The sequence below is a fragment of the Pipistrellus hanaki genome, assembly GCF_964339955.1.
Source record: "Pipistrellus hanaki genome assembly, chromosome: 14".
NCBI classification, from domain to species: domain Eukaryota; kingdom Metazoa; phylum Chordata; class Mammalia; order Chiroptera; family Vespertilionidae; genus Pipistrellus; species Pipistrellus hanaki.
The window spans coordinates 25,023,481-25,041,841 of NC_140516.1; the positions used below are offsets into that span (position 1 = coordinate 25,023,481).

The following is an 18,361-nucleotide window of genomic DNA, read 5'->3' on the forward strand; positions in this document are numbered from 1 at the left end:
CAACCCCACATTCATTTCAGGTACTGTTATATAAGTGCCACAGATAAAGATAATAAAGTGTGAAGTCATATTAAATACAGACTTGTTGCTGCCCTTGAGAGCTGTGCACCACCAGTTCCAATGCATCAATACACTGTTTAGCCAGAACTGTTGAAGGTGTGTTTTTGTGAACACACATCCTGTATTTACTAGTTGCACTAAATAGGAAATGAGGTCACGTTTTTTCTTAGCAGCAAAAACAAGCTACGAGACTTGAATCAATGCTCCATGAAAGTGGTCACAGGTCAGTGAGTGATCTCATTCTAGAAGTCGTCATACACAGAACCCAAGCGAAGATGCAGGGGGGCGGAGTGGGGAGGGTGAGTAAATAATGACTGACCTCTTGCTGCTGGAAGACGTCTGTGTATTTGCCCAGACCCAGTTTGCTGAAGAGCTCGGGGAGGTCGGAGCCCTTGAAAGAGCTGTTGAGGTTACAGCCATTGCTTCCTGTCAGCGAGGAAATGCAGTCCATGTAATTGCTGCTGCTGAGATAGTGTTCCGCTGAAGGGCAAACGAGAGACAGGCTTGAAGTGCAAATGCCCGGAGAGAACAAGGTTTAATTAAAAGTTTTAATCCCTCCAATATTTCAGCTTCGTTGCTAGGGTGAACAGAGCGGGAGCTGCAGAAGCAGAGCAATCCTTTACGGAGTGAAACGCTGGCTTTTCATTAACGAAACGCCGGTTATTGCTTTCAGAGAGGCTCTTTGCCATATATAAGGTTACACTGGGGAGGCAGCAATTCAGCAACAGTGCCTCTGCAGTTAATAATCATTAATCACTTTCTCCAGGAGCATTCAGAAGCATTTGCTCTTTATAATTGATTGCGAGTGAATTAAATGAGGAATTGGGAGGAAGACCCTTAGGACATAATTAAGGTACAGAAAGGTACTGCAAGTCCAGGCTCCCTTTGGGTGGCTCTGTCTCCACACTTGTGCTCACCTGCGGTCAGAGGAGTTCTATAGCAGTGCACCACATACATCTCCTTGCCTACAAAAATATAATTGGGCCGTAAGCTCACAAAATAGAGGACTTCCAACATTGAGAGCACCATGAAGTGAGACAGAAATGTTGCTGCAGTTCCCGGATTTCATTTGGGACAGAAACAAATGGGTCTCTTGAGAAAAATCCTAAGACAGCAATGCTGACCTTTGCTTGGCTCCGAAGTTGATTTATGGGTGAAGATTTCTCCACATCGTGTACGGTTCTCAGGCCCAGAGACGTGCACAGCTGGGTGATGGCCTAGTGAGCCAGGCCAAGTACTTGACCAAATGTTTAAACACTCTTCAAGATCTGCTTCGGAGATTCTACCGAGCTGTGCAGCCCGTATCCCCGGCCAACAACTGGCTCCTGTCCATGTGGGGATTCAGTCCTCTTATACCAAAGATGCTGCCTCCCAGGGGATTCCCAGGGAGAGAGGGAAGGAGGACACTCACCTGGCCAATCAGGTCCCCCTAATCTCTGGGGTCAATGCGTTCACCAAATCCAAGAATCATATTCTGCACTGTTTTGGGTGCCACTAACTCCTTCCTTCAGTCCTTTATCTCAAGTGGAAGGAATTTCCTGATAAGAGTTCTCTTTCTCTTTAAAAACAGATGTCTTATCTCATCTCTTGTGGACACGAGTGTGACAAAAAAGAATCCAGAACCAAGCTCGGGAGGCCTTCGACCCTGGCCCACGTCACCATTTGAAGGTAAGGCCCCAAGGTCACCAAAAAGGTTTTGAGGGAGTGACCTGTGGCATACTGGGTCAAGGGTGATGCCAAGCAGGATACGATGGGCACACTGGAGTGACCACATGGTAAGTTTACCATATAATTTGTCCAAATGGTAAAAGTGGGAGTTATTGAGAATTAACACTGGAACAACTGGTGTAAGCAGAGATGCCTGGGGAAAACTTAGACATTGATAATGCTGAAGAGGGTATTAAATTTTTTTTAAAACTGTGCTGTTCAGTACACTAGCCATTGGCAACGAAAATGTTCAGTAAGTATGAAACGCACACCAGATTTTAAAGACAGAGTATAAAAAAGAATGTAAAATATTATATAAAAAAATGTCTTTATGTAGATTACAAGGTTAAATAATACTTGGCATATATTGGGATAAGAAAATTCATTAATAAAATGTGGGGGGGGGGGAAGATGTGTTAAAATATTCTTAGTGATATCTATTAATGTATATTTGTTTCTTTTTATCGTAACTACTTAGAGAGTCTGTGTTCCCTTTTAAACTCCCTGTTGTCTTAAAACATCTGACAAAAGCAAAATAACTTTTTTTTTAATGATTCCCTTTTATCGAAGAATCCTGATATTTTTATCCCTAATCCTGAACTTCACTACATCTAAGTTTACAGTCAAATTTAATTATCCAGCACAGGACTCATTTGTATTGGGCTACAGAACAGAGATCACTTCCACCTCCAGACCTGCCTGGCACCAGCCGCCTCAGTCCGTCCTCCTGTCAGTGATGGAGGGCCCAGGCTCCCACGGACAGCGCACTAAGGAATGAACGCATTGACCGCGCTCTCTTCCTGAGACTTGGCCGACCCCACACTGTTCTTCTCAACTCCGAGGCCCTCCACAGCACGGCAACTTGACTGATGGTAACACCTGACTTACTGAGTGAATACTGTGCTCATTGAGATGGCCTTTAAGGAGCCTTCAAATACCCCACGCTCTGGGTCTCGAGGCTCCCCATTCATCCCAAACCCTTTACAAAGGCATGTATGGCGATAGCTACTGCCAGTACTTATCTGCTCACCCTTTCACACAGCCCAGAAGTGGGGGTGCTGCTACAGACAAACCACTGAACACGTGCTGAGTCTTAACCGTATCTTTTTAAGGCCAGAACCCTTTTGCTTTAAATGTAAATTAAGTTTACATAAATTCAGCTACATCTTGTCCATGTGAAGTATCAAATGCTGCTTTTCACCGTAAGGAGCTACCTACGGAGCAGACTTTCTCGTGTTGTCCAAGATGCTAACTTGAGCACAGTGTGCTCCACGTCTTCCTGTCTCTGCCTTTTCCTGACGAGAAAAAGCATTTTCTGAGTGTGTGTGGTGTATACATCCCTTCAACAAGCATTTACTGAGCACCTACTGGGTGTCACACACTGTCAGACATTTGGGAAGAAATAACAAACCAGGCGCAGCCTAACAGAATGCCTGGCATGCGGGCATTTAAAAAGTGTTCACTGAATGAATAAATATGATCCCTGGCTGTGGAGTCCAAATTCTACAGGAGGAGACCGTGACGTACACGGGTAATTACACTTCAGCATGACAGGTGCTAGAGGAAAAGCTGGTACAGACTGTGGTGCAAGCAGAAAACCACCTGGTCTGCTTCACCGGGAAAAAGAAGGAAGGCTTCACAGAGGAGGTGGCATGTGAGTGACGACAAACCCTTGAAGGCATAGGGTGGGGAATTCATACTTGAGCATCGCCCTGAACCAGATAAACAAATTTCACGCTGATTATATCTAAAAGTAGGATTGAAAGTCAAAGCTCACTTGATTTGTTTTGTTTGCGCTTGGGGCTGCCAATAGAAGCTGCAAATTCATTATGGCTGGCAGGTCCTATTCCGTTCCGGTCTCTCCAGTTATCAGATTCGCTTCCACTTCCCAAGTGCTCCCGACTGTTGGACCTCGAGAGGGACATCGATGAGCCCTGTAAGCAACGAAAGCCAGACAAGGAGCTGTTTAATGAGGGGGTTGGAGGGGAAAGAATTCCCAATGGACCACTGCCATCTACTCCAATTGCTAACCACTGCAGTCAGCCACCGATGCTGCTCCCACGGAGGAGGCTGTGGCCCGTCTCTATCCTGTGTCTTCCAGCCACCAAGGGCTTGGTAAGGCACACAGTGAAGTCTCTGCCCTTCATCTTGAAGGTGCCCAACAGAGTTCTGAGATTTTTCAGTGTAAAGACTTACTCCTGTAAAGATCTACAAGAGATGCTCTGCCTTGTGTCCCACAGAGGATAAATAACGGGGAAGAGGAATAGTAGACCCAAGCTTCGACAAGAATCCAGCTCCCAGGCTAATAAAGGTGGAAAGGGAGCTGGCATGACTCCGGGGTTGGCCTCTTATAAATAAGACCTCTCCAACAAATTACAAATACCTAGAAAAGCCTACCTTATTTCATTCCCCCAAATCAAAATAATAATTTAAAAGATCTCAAAGTCTGCATGGAACTAGCATTTGTTCATTCCGTCACCATGTTACAGACCCCCCGTTTTGTACTATATCTAGAAAATTAACGTCAAGATTCCTTGGTTTCCAAAGTTTCACGTTCATTGGGGAATTCCAAGAGAATCCTTTACTGTCCACTTCAACACTCCCACCTAATTCGGTTTCACAGCCTGCCACGCCCTCCTTTCACAGGTCCTCCGTCAGGGCATCCGGACACCACACTCCCAGGGTTCCGGCCTACGTCACCAGAGCTTTGTGGGTCTTCCTCCCCCTTCCACTCTGAATGTCATGTTACTGGGCTTGAACCTGGCATCCGTTCTCTCTCATTAAGTAATCTCAACCTCTTTCAAGGCAAATCTACATCAAGTTCTTACCTCCAGATTTAACTCTTCTGTTCAAATTAGTATCATGGAGCTGCCAATCTGACACCTCCATGTAACTGTCTCACAGGCACTTTACATTTAGAGTACCTGAAATTAAACTGTTGTGCATCTGTCCCTTCCAACTGCACCCAAACCTACTTTCTTAGAATCCCTGCATCTCGATAGGTAATGCTGCCATTTACCCAGTTGCTCAAGCCATTCTCATCCATCGGCAAATCCTGTCCATGCCATCTCTGAACACAACTCACTTCTCCCCACTTCTCTCCATTTCCACAGCTGCCACCAACAGACTCCTTCATCATTTTCCAAGCTCTTGGTTTCCCTCAGAGTAAAGTTCTCCAGTGGAAATAACAGGAACCGCTATGTATCACTCAGAAGCTACTGCACACCATGCTCCGCACTGGCTGCCTTCTCCCATGCGATCCTCTAAACCAGCCAATGAGAAAAGGGGCTGGGGGGGGGGTGTGAAGCCACCCCCCAAACCTGTACATCTGTCCGCGGGGGCTGTCCGACCCCACAGCCCCTGCACCTGACCACATGGCCACAACGATCATGTTACACCGTCACACTGCTCGTCTTTGAGGACAGAAATGAACTAGCATTTCTGCAGAGACTATTTCATCTCCGAAAGAACAAACACAGTCAACCACCTAACACCCCATCCTAGCAACACAGGTAAGTGAAATGGACGAGCCTGGAGGTGCATCCGTGGAGAGAATGAACACGGCAGTGTTTGAGAGAAACAACAAAAGTGGTTTAGTTGCTCTCAGAGCTACAATGGCAGCGAGAGGACTGTACCTCCTAGAGCAGCAAAACTCTTCCCTCGGTCCCTATACTCCCGCTGCTGACAGCAACCTCCATCTTTACAGACCGCTGTCAGCTTGCTACTGGCCTGACAATGAAATTCAAAATTCATAGGAGACTAGTCTCTTTTCAATATTTCCATAGCACCGTCCACGTTGGTGGTACAGTGGTGAGCATAGCTGCCTTCAATATTTCCATAGTATCTGCTTCTTCGCTGATGCAGAGAGAGGGAGGAAAAAATGCGCCTTTGCTTTTACCCTTCCCCAACAGTCTAATTTATTACAAAGAAAACAGGTGGGAAGCAGGAGGTCAATCCACAAATGCCAGTGATTAGACTAACAATTATGAAACCCTTCACCAGTGTTTGTTTTTCAGTCTGCAGTGCTCTGGTTGGACATTGTGATTCTTGGACCGGTCATTTCCATCCGGGTTTGGGTCTGCTCAGTCTCCCCAGTGGGTGCGTGCATGCGTGCGCGCGCCTATTCCACCCCCACGGGCAAAGGGCTCAGAGCCAACATCGGGTCCTCTCCAGCTGAAAGGCCGGCTGGGCGAGTCATGTGCAGCCTGGCTGGGGAGCTGGGGGCTCTGGATCCCGTCTCCGTGTGGCGCAGGTGCCAGCTTCCCAGCCTCACTCCGCAGTGCGGCCAACATCTGGGAAACATAAAATCCTGGAGCTCTTGTTTGTGATGCTTCCTGCTGTGTTCCTGGCACAACGGAACACGCTGAGTTTTTAACTCCTATCTGGACGCTTGTTTTTACAGAATATTTGCCTTTTCTCCCTATGGTGAGCTTGCTAGGGATACCCCTGAATAAAAGGATCCTTTATACATTTTTATGGGCTATAGTTACATCTATCCTTTGCCTAATCTCAGCCCTGTTTTTGGCATTTACAACACTCTCCTCCTAAGAAGCACTCAGTTAAAAATTTACATCTCCACAACAAACAGCGGACCAACAACTCTGAGAGAAGATGCGGGAAAGATCACGTCAGACTGCATCCATTGTACGGCAGTATGTGTATAAGAAGAGAAGTTAAAACAAATCTCCTTAATGACTTTTCCTACTTAATAGAAAATGGGAGGGAAGGGACTAGACTGTTCTCCCTTGCTGAGAGCAGACAGGAAGAAGGAGTAGGGATGACTCCACAAACCTCAAACGTGGTTGTCATCGTGGGCTTATAGGACACGTGGTTGGCCCGTCTCAGCTCCTTGATGGTCTCAGCTGGCATGGACTTCGAAAACCCGAGGCCGCTCCAGGTGTTGGTAGGTGTTCTGACCTCCGTCACCACAGGTTTCTTTAACATAGCTTTGGGACACAGAACATAAAACAAAATGCTTGTTATGTTTAATTTTTTTTTTTTAAATATTGATATGTGCTGTTCCTTTGATATATGTAAAGAAATCATACCTGAATATTTTCTTAATACAAAATTCCTTAAAATATCGTCATAAAATAGTTTATTTCAATTTTAAAATGCTACATTGGTTCATAATTGATCTAATGCTAATCTACCCAATAAAATGTTTGCAACTTTGAACTTAAACATTTTTTTTATGACAGCCCAATTTCACAATTCAAAGTGAATACTGGAGAATCTGTTATGGGTCTTTGATGGGGGAGGGAGTCAAAACCATTACTATATCACATACCTTTGGTTGCTAATAGCTTCTTTTGTTCATAATCAAATGCCTGAAAATAAAACAGAGCAAAAATATTGTATTGCCAGTTTATCCAAATGTCATGCTGATACCCATGATTAGAAAACTAAGATTTTGACTACAGCCCATGAATCTACCGGCTAAGCTTTGCACTATAATGTGCCATTAATTCAGTGCAAGTCTGATCAATTTAAACATGTTTTCAAATCTAATTAATTAAAATTATACATTACTACTTTTGACTTTAAATCGAGACAATGACAAGAGCCAGAAATCTTCCTTCAAAAGTGGGGGGAAAATCCTATTTTCTATGAATATTTAAAACACCAGGATAACGTCCCCAGGAGGGGGTATGCAGGAGGCAGCTGATCGATGTTTCTCTCTCATCGGTGTTTTTAACTCTATCCCTCTCCCTATCTCTCTGTAAAAAAAAAAAAAATCAATAAAATATATTTTTTTAAAACACCAGGATAAGTATATGCTAAAGCACAATATGCTTTCAGGTTATCTACTGGCCTCATTTGTTTATCAAAATCCCCTCTTCAGAAGATGGCCTGAAGTGGTGTGATGTCCAGGCAGCTTACGAAGTTATTTAGGCTAATTGGAATGGTCTTTGCCTTTGAAATGAGAAAAATGGCACATGTCGTGCTTTAAGCCACAGTCATAGTAAGCATCACAATAAACTAAACCTCGTGACCTTGTATCGCACAGGAGTAGGATGGCACCATCCACCCTCTCACTCACACGCAAGTGACACGTGACACGGTCAGGTCTACACGGAACCCAAGGTAGGTCATTTGGGAGAAAGTACTCTCGTCAGAGCTCTATCTCACACGCTAACCTAGTGTTCTCAACTGCCCAGCTGAGGAACGAAGACTTGATTAACAACGTCTCACAGGCCATCGGGAGGCTGAAAAACAACTGGCAAGTGCTCTCCTGGCTCTTTTACTGGGGGGCCTACACCAACCACATGCAGGCCGCATTCCCGGGGAATGGACAGTGTGAAAGGGAGACTGAGACGGGGTGTGCCACAAGCAATAGTTAGGTCCGGATAACACAAGCCAACAGCTGACCCAGACCAACCATGGTGCACTCTCAGGCCGCATGGTGCACTCTGAGAACATGGCAAAGTAGTGCGGATTCGTGGAGAACACATTTGACGATGGTTTTGAAACGTCAGATCTGAAATGGCACTGGAAATTAAAATCAACTTTTCACGATCAGCACCTGAGGGCAAGGTGTGGGAAGATCCTACATTCACTTGTTCAATAAATATGCATTAAGTGCCTCAGGTTAAAGAGACTGTGTGGCACTTAGTGGAAGAAAACCACAAAAAAACAACCGATAGCCTCAAAGCACAGAGAGCCTCAGCAGGGCTGGGTAAAGGAAATAACTACAAAAAAAGTCAGGAGGTGAGATCAGTGTGGAGGGAGCTGGGGATGCAGCTCTCCAAGGACTGCCGGAGGCATCAAGTTCTCAGCGAGGGAATCAGAGAGTCTTCACTCTTCCTCCTTCAATGCTAGGTGACTACCCTCATTGATTTCTTAGTTTTTTAAAAGTCAGCTCTTTTGTTACGGCACAAACACATCTATTTAAGTTGAAACTGTATCACGAAGAACATTTCTTATCTGTCCTAAAAGAAAGAAACATCAAAGTGGTTCACTCTAGTTATAAAGTGGTTGGAAAAGGTAAGAACCAGGAGACGGATAGAAACCACAACGGGGTTATGAAAGGGATTTGATACTTCGCTGAGGAGGGGATTTTAATTTATATTAACTGAAAATAAGTCCACCAGAGAAAACGTATCAGATATAATTTTTTTTTAAACGTTGACACTTCATAAAGGCCATGGCTTTGTGAAAACATTCATCTAAAAACACACAGAATGTTCAAATGTAAAGGATTAAAAGGACAGATAAGCAGGATTGAGTTGTAGTTTTTGCTGGAATTACAGAAGTATAATTTAGTTCCATGAATTAACTTCTTTGCATATCTGTGACAGTTTGGTTTCTAGGACTTTTTTTGGAGTTGGGGAGTGGGGGTGATATTATCTCTTATTATGAAGTAGGTAAGTCCACCCAATAATTCTGATATTGAGATCAAATGGTTATAGGAATCTCTAAATGCACAAAATCCTTATCTTTCATATTGTCATCTATACAGAAATCAGAATTCTGAATTTCATGTTCAATAGTCTATTTTGAATAATTAGCCTACTACAGATATAGAGAAAAATCCCTGAGGAAATTCTTTAAAATAAAAATTATTTTGATTACTTGTAAATCAATATAATCATCAGTAATATTTATCATCTATTTTCAAAAACCTAAAGCTTCATATTAGCTATTTTTATAACTACCTAAAATGACACCAAATTTATCACCTCCATCTTATAGATAGGATTATTGTATCTATTTATCCAAGACTATGTCAAGAGACAGTAATACTTAGAAAAAACAGCTCTGGCATTTATCTAAAATTTTATAAAACAACAGGTGAATAGTGTCATTTACATTATAGTGACAAAGACCATTCACATCCCTTTTTACATTATATTTTAAATAACTTAATCATTTAAGCTAAATCCTGCATTTCATGTTTAAAGTTTATAGCAAAACCAATTCCTAACTACTGCACATGTCCTTAAATGTAATTTGGACTGGAGTGCAGGACGAAAACCTAGTTTCTGAGTTCGCCACTGTCCACCCCAAGCCCCTCCATGTGGAGGGCCCTCCCGCTCACTTCACCGTTACCTGCATGTTGACATAGGATGGCCGGGAGGCCAGGCGGGCCCTTTCCGAGTTCTGCTGGGCGGCTGCGGCCCTCTCTGCAGCACGCTCGCTCCCCGGCGCCTTCTTGTCAGCCAGAGGGCTCTCCGCGGGGCTCAGCTCCGGGTCCGAGAGCAGCCGGTCAGCACTGCTGTGAAACAGAGTCTGCACGTTAACACCCTCCGCCATTCACACACAAAGGCACCGGATGTTCCCCCTGTGCCACGCTTACTGTACGCCAGCCACTGCCAACTATCTGTTCACATCTTCTCATTTAACCCGCACACCACCACTGTGAGACAGGCAGTATTCTCCTTCCCATTTTACAGAAGAGGGAAGCCCAAGTCATACCTCTGGGAAATGGTAGAGCTGGGGTCTGAACTCCGGCATTCTGACTCTAAGAGCCGGAGCTAAAACTATTCCATGATCTATAGTCAAACATATTCTGTATGCAGTATATATGTCATATTGTTAATGGGATGTATCAGTGACCTATGGGTACACTGTCTAAACAGGATTGAGTTGATCTGAAAGCATGCACCCTGCCATATCCCTGGGTCCCACACCCACAGATTTAACAAATATCAGATTGAAAACAATATTTTCGACACATGGTGGGGGATCTGCAGATGCAGAGGACTGACTGTATGCACTCTCCTATGCTATTTAGTGTACGTGGATTTTGGAATCAATCCCCTATAGGTACCAAGGGATAACTGTCGTTAAGTTTTGGGGGAGTCAAAGTTAGACACGGATTTTTGACTGCATAGGGGGTCAGTGGCCCCTAACCCACACATTGTTTAAGGGTCAGCTGTATAAGAAAACTCATTAGACAGTAGGGGAAATTGGGAAAACAGAGACAGATAGAAGCAAAACCTTTTAATACAAAAGCAGTCCATTGTTTTTCTTTTAAAAACAAACAAACATAGGCTGCCAATTTTAAACAAGAAACACAAAATAAGGAATACCCATTTGTAACTGTCTTATGGTACAGGGGAGTTATATTTAATAAAGTATATGGTTCACATTCACTGTGATTTGTAATAAATGAAATCATGATACTGTCAAGTATTTATTACTAAAGTGAGCAGTTAACTACTTTGGAACAAGGGAGCCATGGTTTCAGTTAGAAATTCAAAGGTAAATGAAAGAGAATTCACACCAGGAAAATACCTAAAAGTAATCATCAGAGAGTAAAAACCACCCTGCTGGTCACAGAAGAGCAGAGATAATGTTAAACGTTTCAGAGCAACAGAGAAAGTTCAGAGGACCCAGATATACACCCAAGGTTTATGAAGAGAAGGACTCTAGATAGGATTTAAGGGTGAGAATTACCAGATATTATTTCTTAATAACATTTTTATCCACAAAAAAAAAATCACTAATATTGAAATGGAATACTACTCTGCCATAAAAAAGATGAAATTCTGACATTTGTGTTAAGGATGAACCTTGAGGGTATTATGCTAAGTGAAGAAAAAAACAAAAACAACTCAACAAAGAAAACCTATTCATAGAGGCAGACAGCAGGTCTCTGGTTACCAGAGCGGAAGTTGAGAGGAAAGGGGGCAGCCTGATAAGGGGGCCAACTGTATGGCGATGGATGGAAATGGGCCTTTGGTTGTGAGCACGATGTAGTGTATACAGATGTCAAGTTATAATATTGCATACCTGAAAGTCATATGATGTTATAAATCAAGGTCACTTCAATGAACAAAAAAAAAAGGTTTTAAAGGAAAAAGAAAAGGAAATTAATCCACGTATGTCCAAGTCTTTATACTAAATAGCATAGGACAGTGCGTACAGTCAGTCCTCTGCATCTACAGAAATGAATAAACTCCTGGATAGGATCAAACTTGCTGAAACCAAGGAGCACTCAGGGCCAAACAAATCCAGTGTTGTTCCACTAGCTTGAGACAAGTCCAACTTGCTCTACAGTTTCTTTCAAAGCACCCAGGGCCTTCCGAGACGAAAATACCTACTGTAAGTGGGAGTTCTTGGTGCCGTGCAGGAGCTCCACGGTCTGCCTCTTGGCACAGGAAACCTTGGAGGAGCCCATCATCTGCTTCAGGTCGCCAGCGTTCCCAGAATGGGAGGGACTCCGAGGCATGCCTACTTCCACAAAAGCATCATTGCCACCTGCAGAGAGGAGGGAGAACAAAACCCAAAACATCGGTTCACCATCAGCAATCACCTGCCGTGGAAGCAAACCAGAATCCAGCTCCGGGAAGACACAGACAGAGCAGCTCTCAGCTGCGAAGACGACACCGTAAGTTCAGGCTACCTCAAAAACTCAAGATGAAATCTGAGGAAATGACCCCCCTATTTTTAAAGATTGTTAGGGATGAGAGGATTAACAATACTCTACTTAGAAAAAAAATTACACACACACACACACACACTTAGGAAGTTGATGCTTTCCTGCTACATAATTATATCATTTAGGAAGTTCAATGTCATGGGAAAGTGATTCTGTAAAAAGTCTGTCTACTTTTCGGGTGTATCTTTTACCATGTCCTTTGGAATTTCATTCAAAATGTTGTCTTTCTGCAAACTTCAGGCAGGATCAGTCATCATCGATGAGCAAAACCAATCTGAAAATCACTGCGTGGACTTTCTAAGCCCCCCTCCCCCACACACACACAGACACACACCCCTTTGTCCAAGGAACAGGCCCGCCGGAGCCCAGAGGACAGATACCTTCGGCAGGATTTGGCTTGGGAGACACCTGCTCCGATCCGCTTGTCTGTCTGGACGGATCACCATGATTCGCACTCAGCACTTTTTCTCCGAGCGACGACGTGGCTATTACCCCGTATTTTATGTTCGGAGGCTGAAACGACGACAGAAAATAGCACGTGGCTATTGTCACCATTCTAAAATTCACCTCAACTCAAAGTTTTACTAGTGGCTTCTCTCTGACAAACAGCACAGATCCCACCGTCCTACCTGAGGGGCATTACCTGTGCATGTCCGTTTAAAGCAGCAGAGATCTTTTTGCCTTCTGTCTGCATACTGCTGATGTGCACGTCGACAGGGGTCAAGCCGGGAGGCGGGGAGGGGGCCGTGTGCCCATAGGCGGGCACTCCAGACAACAGGATGTTGGTTAACGTGGCTTGGGCGGTAGATGGAATCATAAGGTGTGGTACGGCAGAAAAGCCTAGAACGATATTTTATGGAGACACGTATTAGAGAGAACACGGAATCAACAAGCATTATGTTATTCCCAGTAACTTCAAAAAACATCATTGCTATTGCTGCAAATTCGGAAGGGAATTTAACATTGATATCTCTCTGCAAACAGGTTTAACTTTACTACACAAAAGAATATTAAAATGGAACCACTCTCCAGGCAATATTTAACCCAAGCTCCTCGCAGTACAGAAGAAGAAACAGGCTGGACTTCGCGGGTGCATTTACCTACCGAGCAATTCTAACCTCTCCAGCTAGAACCTGCCTTTCCGAGTGATCAGTCAGTGACCTTCATATGACTCTGTCACTGCTCCCTGCGCATTATGCTCCTTTTCCCAATCTGCTTGACACCTTTAAAGGTTATGTTTTACTTTTATGGAAAACTCACTGTTTTGTTGTGTATCATTTAACTAATTTACACATTAGCAAATTTCTGTCGGGCTGAAGTATACTTTGTACCATGATTTTTTCCCCCTAAGGACATGGAACCACCAATACATTTTAAAATAAAAACTGGCAATAGCTACAAAGACATGCCTTTGATTGTACCTAAGTGATACTGACCTGTGGCACTTGAAGTATTAGCAAGTGGGGGTGCCCACAGCGTGGGGCTGGGGGTGCCAGAACTTGGACTTTGCAAAGGACTGACAGAGCTATTGAGCGCATTCAAGAGAGAGTTCGGGGCTGTCGAAGTGTTGAGAGATAAGGTGGTGGGGCCCAAGAGACCTGCAATAAGTGAAAGCAAAGTCAATATGCATAAATTCAAGATTTCAAAATAACAGATGGCAGCACTGTTGCCATTTGGAATGCACCTTGATATAATCTCCTATTTTCTGAATATGAAACGTGAGTGATAGATTACCTTCTTTCACATATTCCCATGAAACACAGCCTGATACAGTTTCAACACAGGCCCCAGCTTATCCACCAACAGATGCTGGTAGGAAAATGGGAGACAGGTGTGTGCCCCAACCAGGAAGGCAGTGAGGGGGGTCACTGAGCACCACCAGCTGCTTTGCGTTCACATCGCTGGCCAAGATGAACAACAGTCTGCTCCAGTGGGAACCCGTTTTCCTTTCCCTGCACAGCTCAGCTGTCATACGCTTTCAAACAAACACTTCAAACCACGTACAATTAGCAGCGACTAAGGGCCGGGTTTCCTGCACTGGAATGGCCCTGGTTGGCCCTCTGCGGACAGGCTCAGCTACCTGCAACAGCTTTCTACTGTGTCCAAGCACTGACGGGCCTCCTTCGCACTCCATCTCCACGCCCGGGGACTCTTCCCTTGTTTTAAAGATTTAATGCCTGATTCAAGGAATGAAATTTCCCTTCTGGCATTTAAAGTATGGTAATGAAATTTCCCTTCTGGCATCTAAAATAAAATGTGGATTTTTTACACAGTTTCCAGGAATACTTAAAGCATTAGGTGTTACAGGATAGGTACAGCCATAAAAACATTTTAAAAACTGAGTAACTCTGGCCGAAACTGGTTTGGCTCAGTGGATAGAGCATCGGCCTGCAGACTGAAAGGTCCCAGGTTCGATTCTGGTCAAGGGCATGTACCTTGGTTGCGGGCACATCCCCAGTAGGGGGTGTGCAAGAGGCAGCTGATCGATGATTCTCTCTCATTGAAGTTTCTAACTCTCTGTCCCTCTCTCTTCCTCTCTGTAAAAAAATCAATAAAAATCAATAAAATATATTAAAAACAAACAAACAAAAAACTGAGTAACTCTGCATGTCTGCTCACTTTTTTTCTCTCTCTATTGCAGCAGGAACTCAGTGCCTGCTAAGCGATGAGACTGGCATTTGGAGGTGCATTGCCTTGTGGAAGGGACAGCTTTGGGAGATGAGGGGCCCAGGAAAAAAACACAAAAAAACCACCTGCCTTTACCGTAATGGTGTCGAAGCAAGGCTACTTGGTGTGTTAATCCTATTATTTAAACATGTTATATTTATTAAAGCAAGAATAGCTGTTAGAAAAATTTAAAGACTGCTGAGAGTATTTTTTGGTCTCAAATCAACACTGAATGGGTTTTCTAGGGATAGTGCTTTAACTTTCCATATAAAGGCTACTGAGAAAAATGTATAAGAAAGACGTGAGACTAGCCTGATTTAATACAGCAACTAACTTCAGCCTGTAAGACGGGAGTCCATAATGAGGCAATAAATATCGCCATGGCTATTAAAATGACTGGCTCTATTATCCTAAAAAACGGAAGCACCGAGATGACGATGTCCTTTCATCTTCCTGTTTGCTGCCTTAGATGTGAAGGCAGGTCCATTTGTTGCCCTTGGTGGCCGCAGGCTAGATTTGCTTTGTGTCTGCGCGAAGTAGGCTTAGCCACTGCGGGAAGGAGGGGGGGTGGAGGCTGTGCCTGCTCTCCTCTCCCCCCATGCCCCCTCACACCCCTCATACAGATTTGCAATTACTTTTGGAAAGGCAAACTGGATACTCTCTAGCTCCAGGGACTGGTGGCAATATTGCAAATACAAGGGAGAGCACACACATAAATTACAGTCAGCCTGCTGACTTCACTCGCAATGGCATTCTTAATTTAGAAGAACAAACACGGCCGAAAATCAATGTCAGACGTTGATTACTGATGCCGAAACAGGAAGAATCCGGGAAACAAATCCATGGAGTCTAACAATAAAAAACAACAAAAGGCCAACAACAAAATGGACTGATTCGAGTCCTGCTGCTTTTCACCTGAGCATAGACATACCCTTTCCGATGCAGCCCCTGCGGCAGAAAGGAAGGGATCTGGGTAAGCAGCCGAGCAGTGCTTTAGTAGCGAGCGGTATACCTAGTCCAGTGAGTCCGAGGCCTGCCGACGCTAGGATATCCAGGCTGGGGCAGGCCAGGCCGGCGGGGCACGATGCTGGGGACGGACTGGTTGCTATGGTAACCCCACTGCTTTCAAGTCCGAGGAGACATTTCCTTGCTTCATACATATTTAAGGCATTTCGTTCAACACTTTTCACAATCACAGACTATGAAAACACATAAATGGGAAAGAAAAAAAAAAAAGGTGACATGCGAGTCGTCTACAATGAATCCGGGGAGGTGGGTGAGGAATGAAAACCGTCATAAGAACTCCACTCGGGAAACTCATTGAACGCTGCTTTTAAAAAAAACAAAAAAAAAAAACTGACTGCAAATTCCAGCCACTTATCACGTTTCCTCCTCTTGGTAAAAACCTACAATGTGAGTCGCCATTGATGGGGTGTGTCCTGTGTTCCAAAGCAGTGTGAGGGGAGCCGCCCCTGTACTCCAATTCCCACCAAAACCTTACGATGGCGTGGAAATGATTCTTCCTGTTGGGTGAGGACGGGGACGCACCCAGCGGCACAGCACAGCGGGGCGGGGCGGCCAGAGGACTGGAACGCGGGCCCATCTTCTGGAGCCCGTTCCCCTTCACATCCTCTTGTCTCCGTGAAAGCTGCCCCCCGGCCCCCACACTTACTCCTTTTTACCAAACAAATCAAACCCGTCTCCCTACGGTGTATGTGCTGCTTCATAACAGTCACTTACATTTGACATTTATGGTCGACTAGCTAACTAATAGACCGTGAGGTACCACTATTCCTCACGGATGACACATCTATGGCAAAGCTCATACAAAAATAAACTCCTAAACAATCTTTTTTTTTTTTTTCTTCTCAATGGACTCGTCTAGAAAATTGGAAGCGTGAAACCAAGGGGGGAAAGCCTCCAACGAACAATAAAGAAAACTGGCAGCTGAGACAGCAGTTAGAACTGGAGTGAGCAGGGGGCCGGGAGGCATGATTGAATGGCCCTGGGATGCTGCCTCCATGTATCTCCCCCGACTTCCGCTCACTTCCTGGAATTCTCCTGTCTGTCCATCGTATGTACACAGTCCTTTCTCTCTCTCTCTCAGTCCTGGCATCCATGTGGCTCAACTAGCCAGGCATGCAGGAAGCATCACAATACGTAAAATTAGGGTCCTGCTCTGGCACATTAAATGCAGAAATAGCAAGTTCACCAGAATCAATGCTATCTTTCTGTTTACAGTCTTCTTTTGAAGAAAGAGAACTGGACACTGAATACCACATCACTGACATATGCACAAAATTGTATCTAATGTATATTATACATATACCGTTATGAGCATATGCTAAGACTTATAGTCTAGAAATTTAAAAATTGGAGGCATGACTGGTGTTTTACCGGCTATAAAAGATGTACATTAAATGTTACCGTTGAGGACATGTCATTATGCAACTTGCTGTTCTTTGTTCAATTCCTATCCTTCAATTTCTGGTATGAAGGTTCTTCAGAGTGCATAGCTAAAAGCAGAGTGGCTGGGGGCAGGGTCTCAGTGCTTTTAGTATGATCTGATGGTCTCACATTGCTCTTCCAAGTGATTGTGCCTATTTGCACAATATTAACACATTGCGGATGGATCACAAGATTTCTTGCTTCATATTACACAGTGTTTTACAAAGTATCATACTTTAAAAAGATATTAGCTCGTAAGAACGTGTAGTAAAGCATGCCTTTAACATTTATGTATAAGGTTTTTTGTACTCATTCAATTAGAAACTTCTCTGGCCACTGGGTAAAGCTAGCAATAAAGCTATGGTCCGCACTGTGTTAATAGAGAAACATTCCTGTTTCCTGACTTTCTGCTAGCATTCAATATCATCGGAGTTATCCCATTAACTTGCAACTGTACATGTAATTATTGAAATTGTGCAACATCTTAAGGGAACAGTTCCACAAAGGCTGAACTGGATATAATTCATTCCTAAAAATATTTGTTAAAGAGAATGTGGCACCTATTCTTTAAATCTCCAGGGCTAGCGCAGTGGCTCACAAATAGCAAGTAAGCTTAGTATTTTTTTGTAATTGTATTGCGATGTGCAATCTACCTAATAAAAGAATAGCATGCTAATTGACTGTACTTTTGTGATACCCATCAGCCAATCAGGAGTGAGTATGCAAAACAATCCAACAAAGATGATGGGTTAATTTGCATATGCAGGCACCGAGCAGAGCAGCTGGGGACACTCTGCACCACCCCAGTAGCTCCGGGTCTCTGGGCAGCGTGGGAGGGCGGGAAGGCAGCTCTGGGCTGAAGCAAAAAGGTGGCTCCAGCCAGAGTGAAGGCGTTGCCGGAAGCCAGGGGAAGGAAGGCCCATTCTTGCACAAATCATGCATCAGGCCTCTAGTTAACGTGGTACTTAGCTATATCAACTATCTGGTAGCTTAGTAATGTTTAAAGTTACCAGCTTGCAAGTTAATTTAAAAAGGTTTTCTCTTTCCCTCTCATATATTTACAGAAAAATAATGGTCACTAAAAATGGACTC

At 44.0% G+C, this 18,361-nt stretch overlaps 1 protein-coding gene across 3 annotated transcripts in view; it reads right to left on the reverse strand.

Moving 5' to 3' along the window:
- Nucleotides 1-18,361, reverse strand: part of BICC1 (BicC family RNA binding protein 1) — a 224,533-nt gene that overhangs the window by 8,204 nt on the left and 197,968 nt on the right. For 2 of the 3 annotated variants that reach the window (XM_084904044.1, XM_084904046.1), the window contains exons 10-19: nucleotides 15,834-16,020; nucleotides 13,591-13,752; nucleotides 12,798-12,994; nucleotides 12,535-12,667; nucleotides 11,817-11,973; nucleotides 9,820-9,985; nucleotides 7,058-7,097; nucleotides 6,559-6,713; nucleotides 3,545-3,701; nucleotides 380-540 (exon numbers count right to left, since the gene is read on the reverse strand). In XM_084904044.1, the coding sequence (XP_084760170.1) occupies nucleotides 380-540; nucleotides 3,545-3,701; nucleotides 6,559-6,713; nucleotides 7,058-7,097; nucleotides 9,820-9,985; nucleotides 11,817-11,973; nucleotides 12,535-12,667; nucleotides 12,798-12,994; nucleotides 13,591-13,752; nucleotides 15,834-16,020 (1,515 nt within the window). The remainder of the gene's footprint in view (nucleotides 1-379; nucleotides 541-3,544; nucleotides 3,702-6,558; nucleotides 6,714-7,057; nucleotides 7,098-9,819; nucleotides 9,986-11,816; nucleotides 11,974-12,534; nucleotides 12,668-12,797; nucleotides 12,995-13,590; nucleotides 13,753-15,833; nucleotides 16,021-18,361) is intronic. The other variant, XM_084904045.1, reaches the window with a different exon arrangement.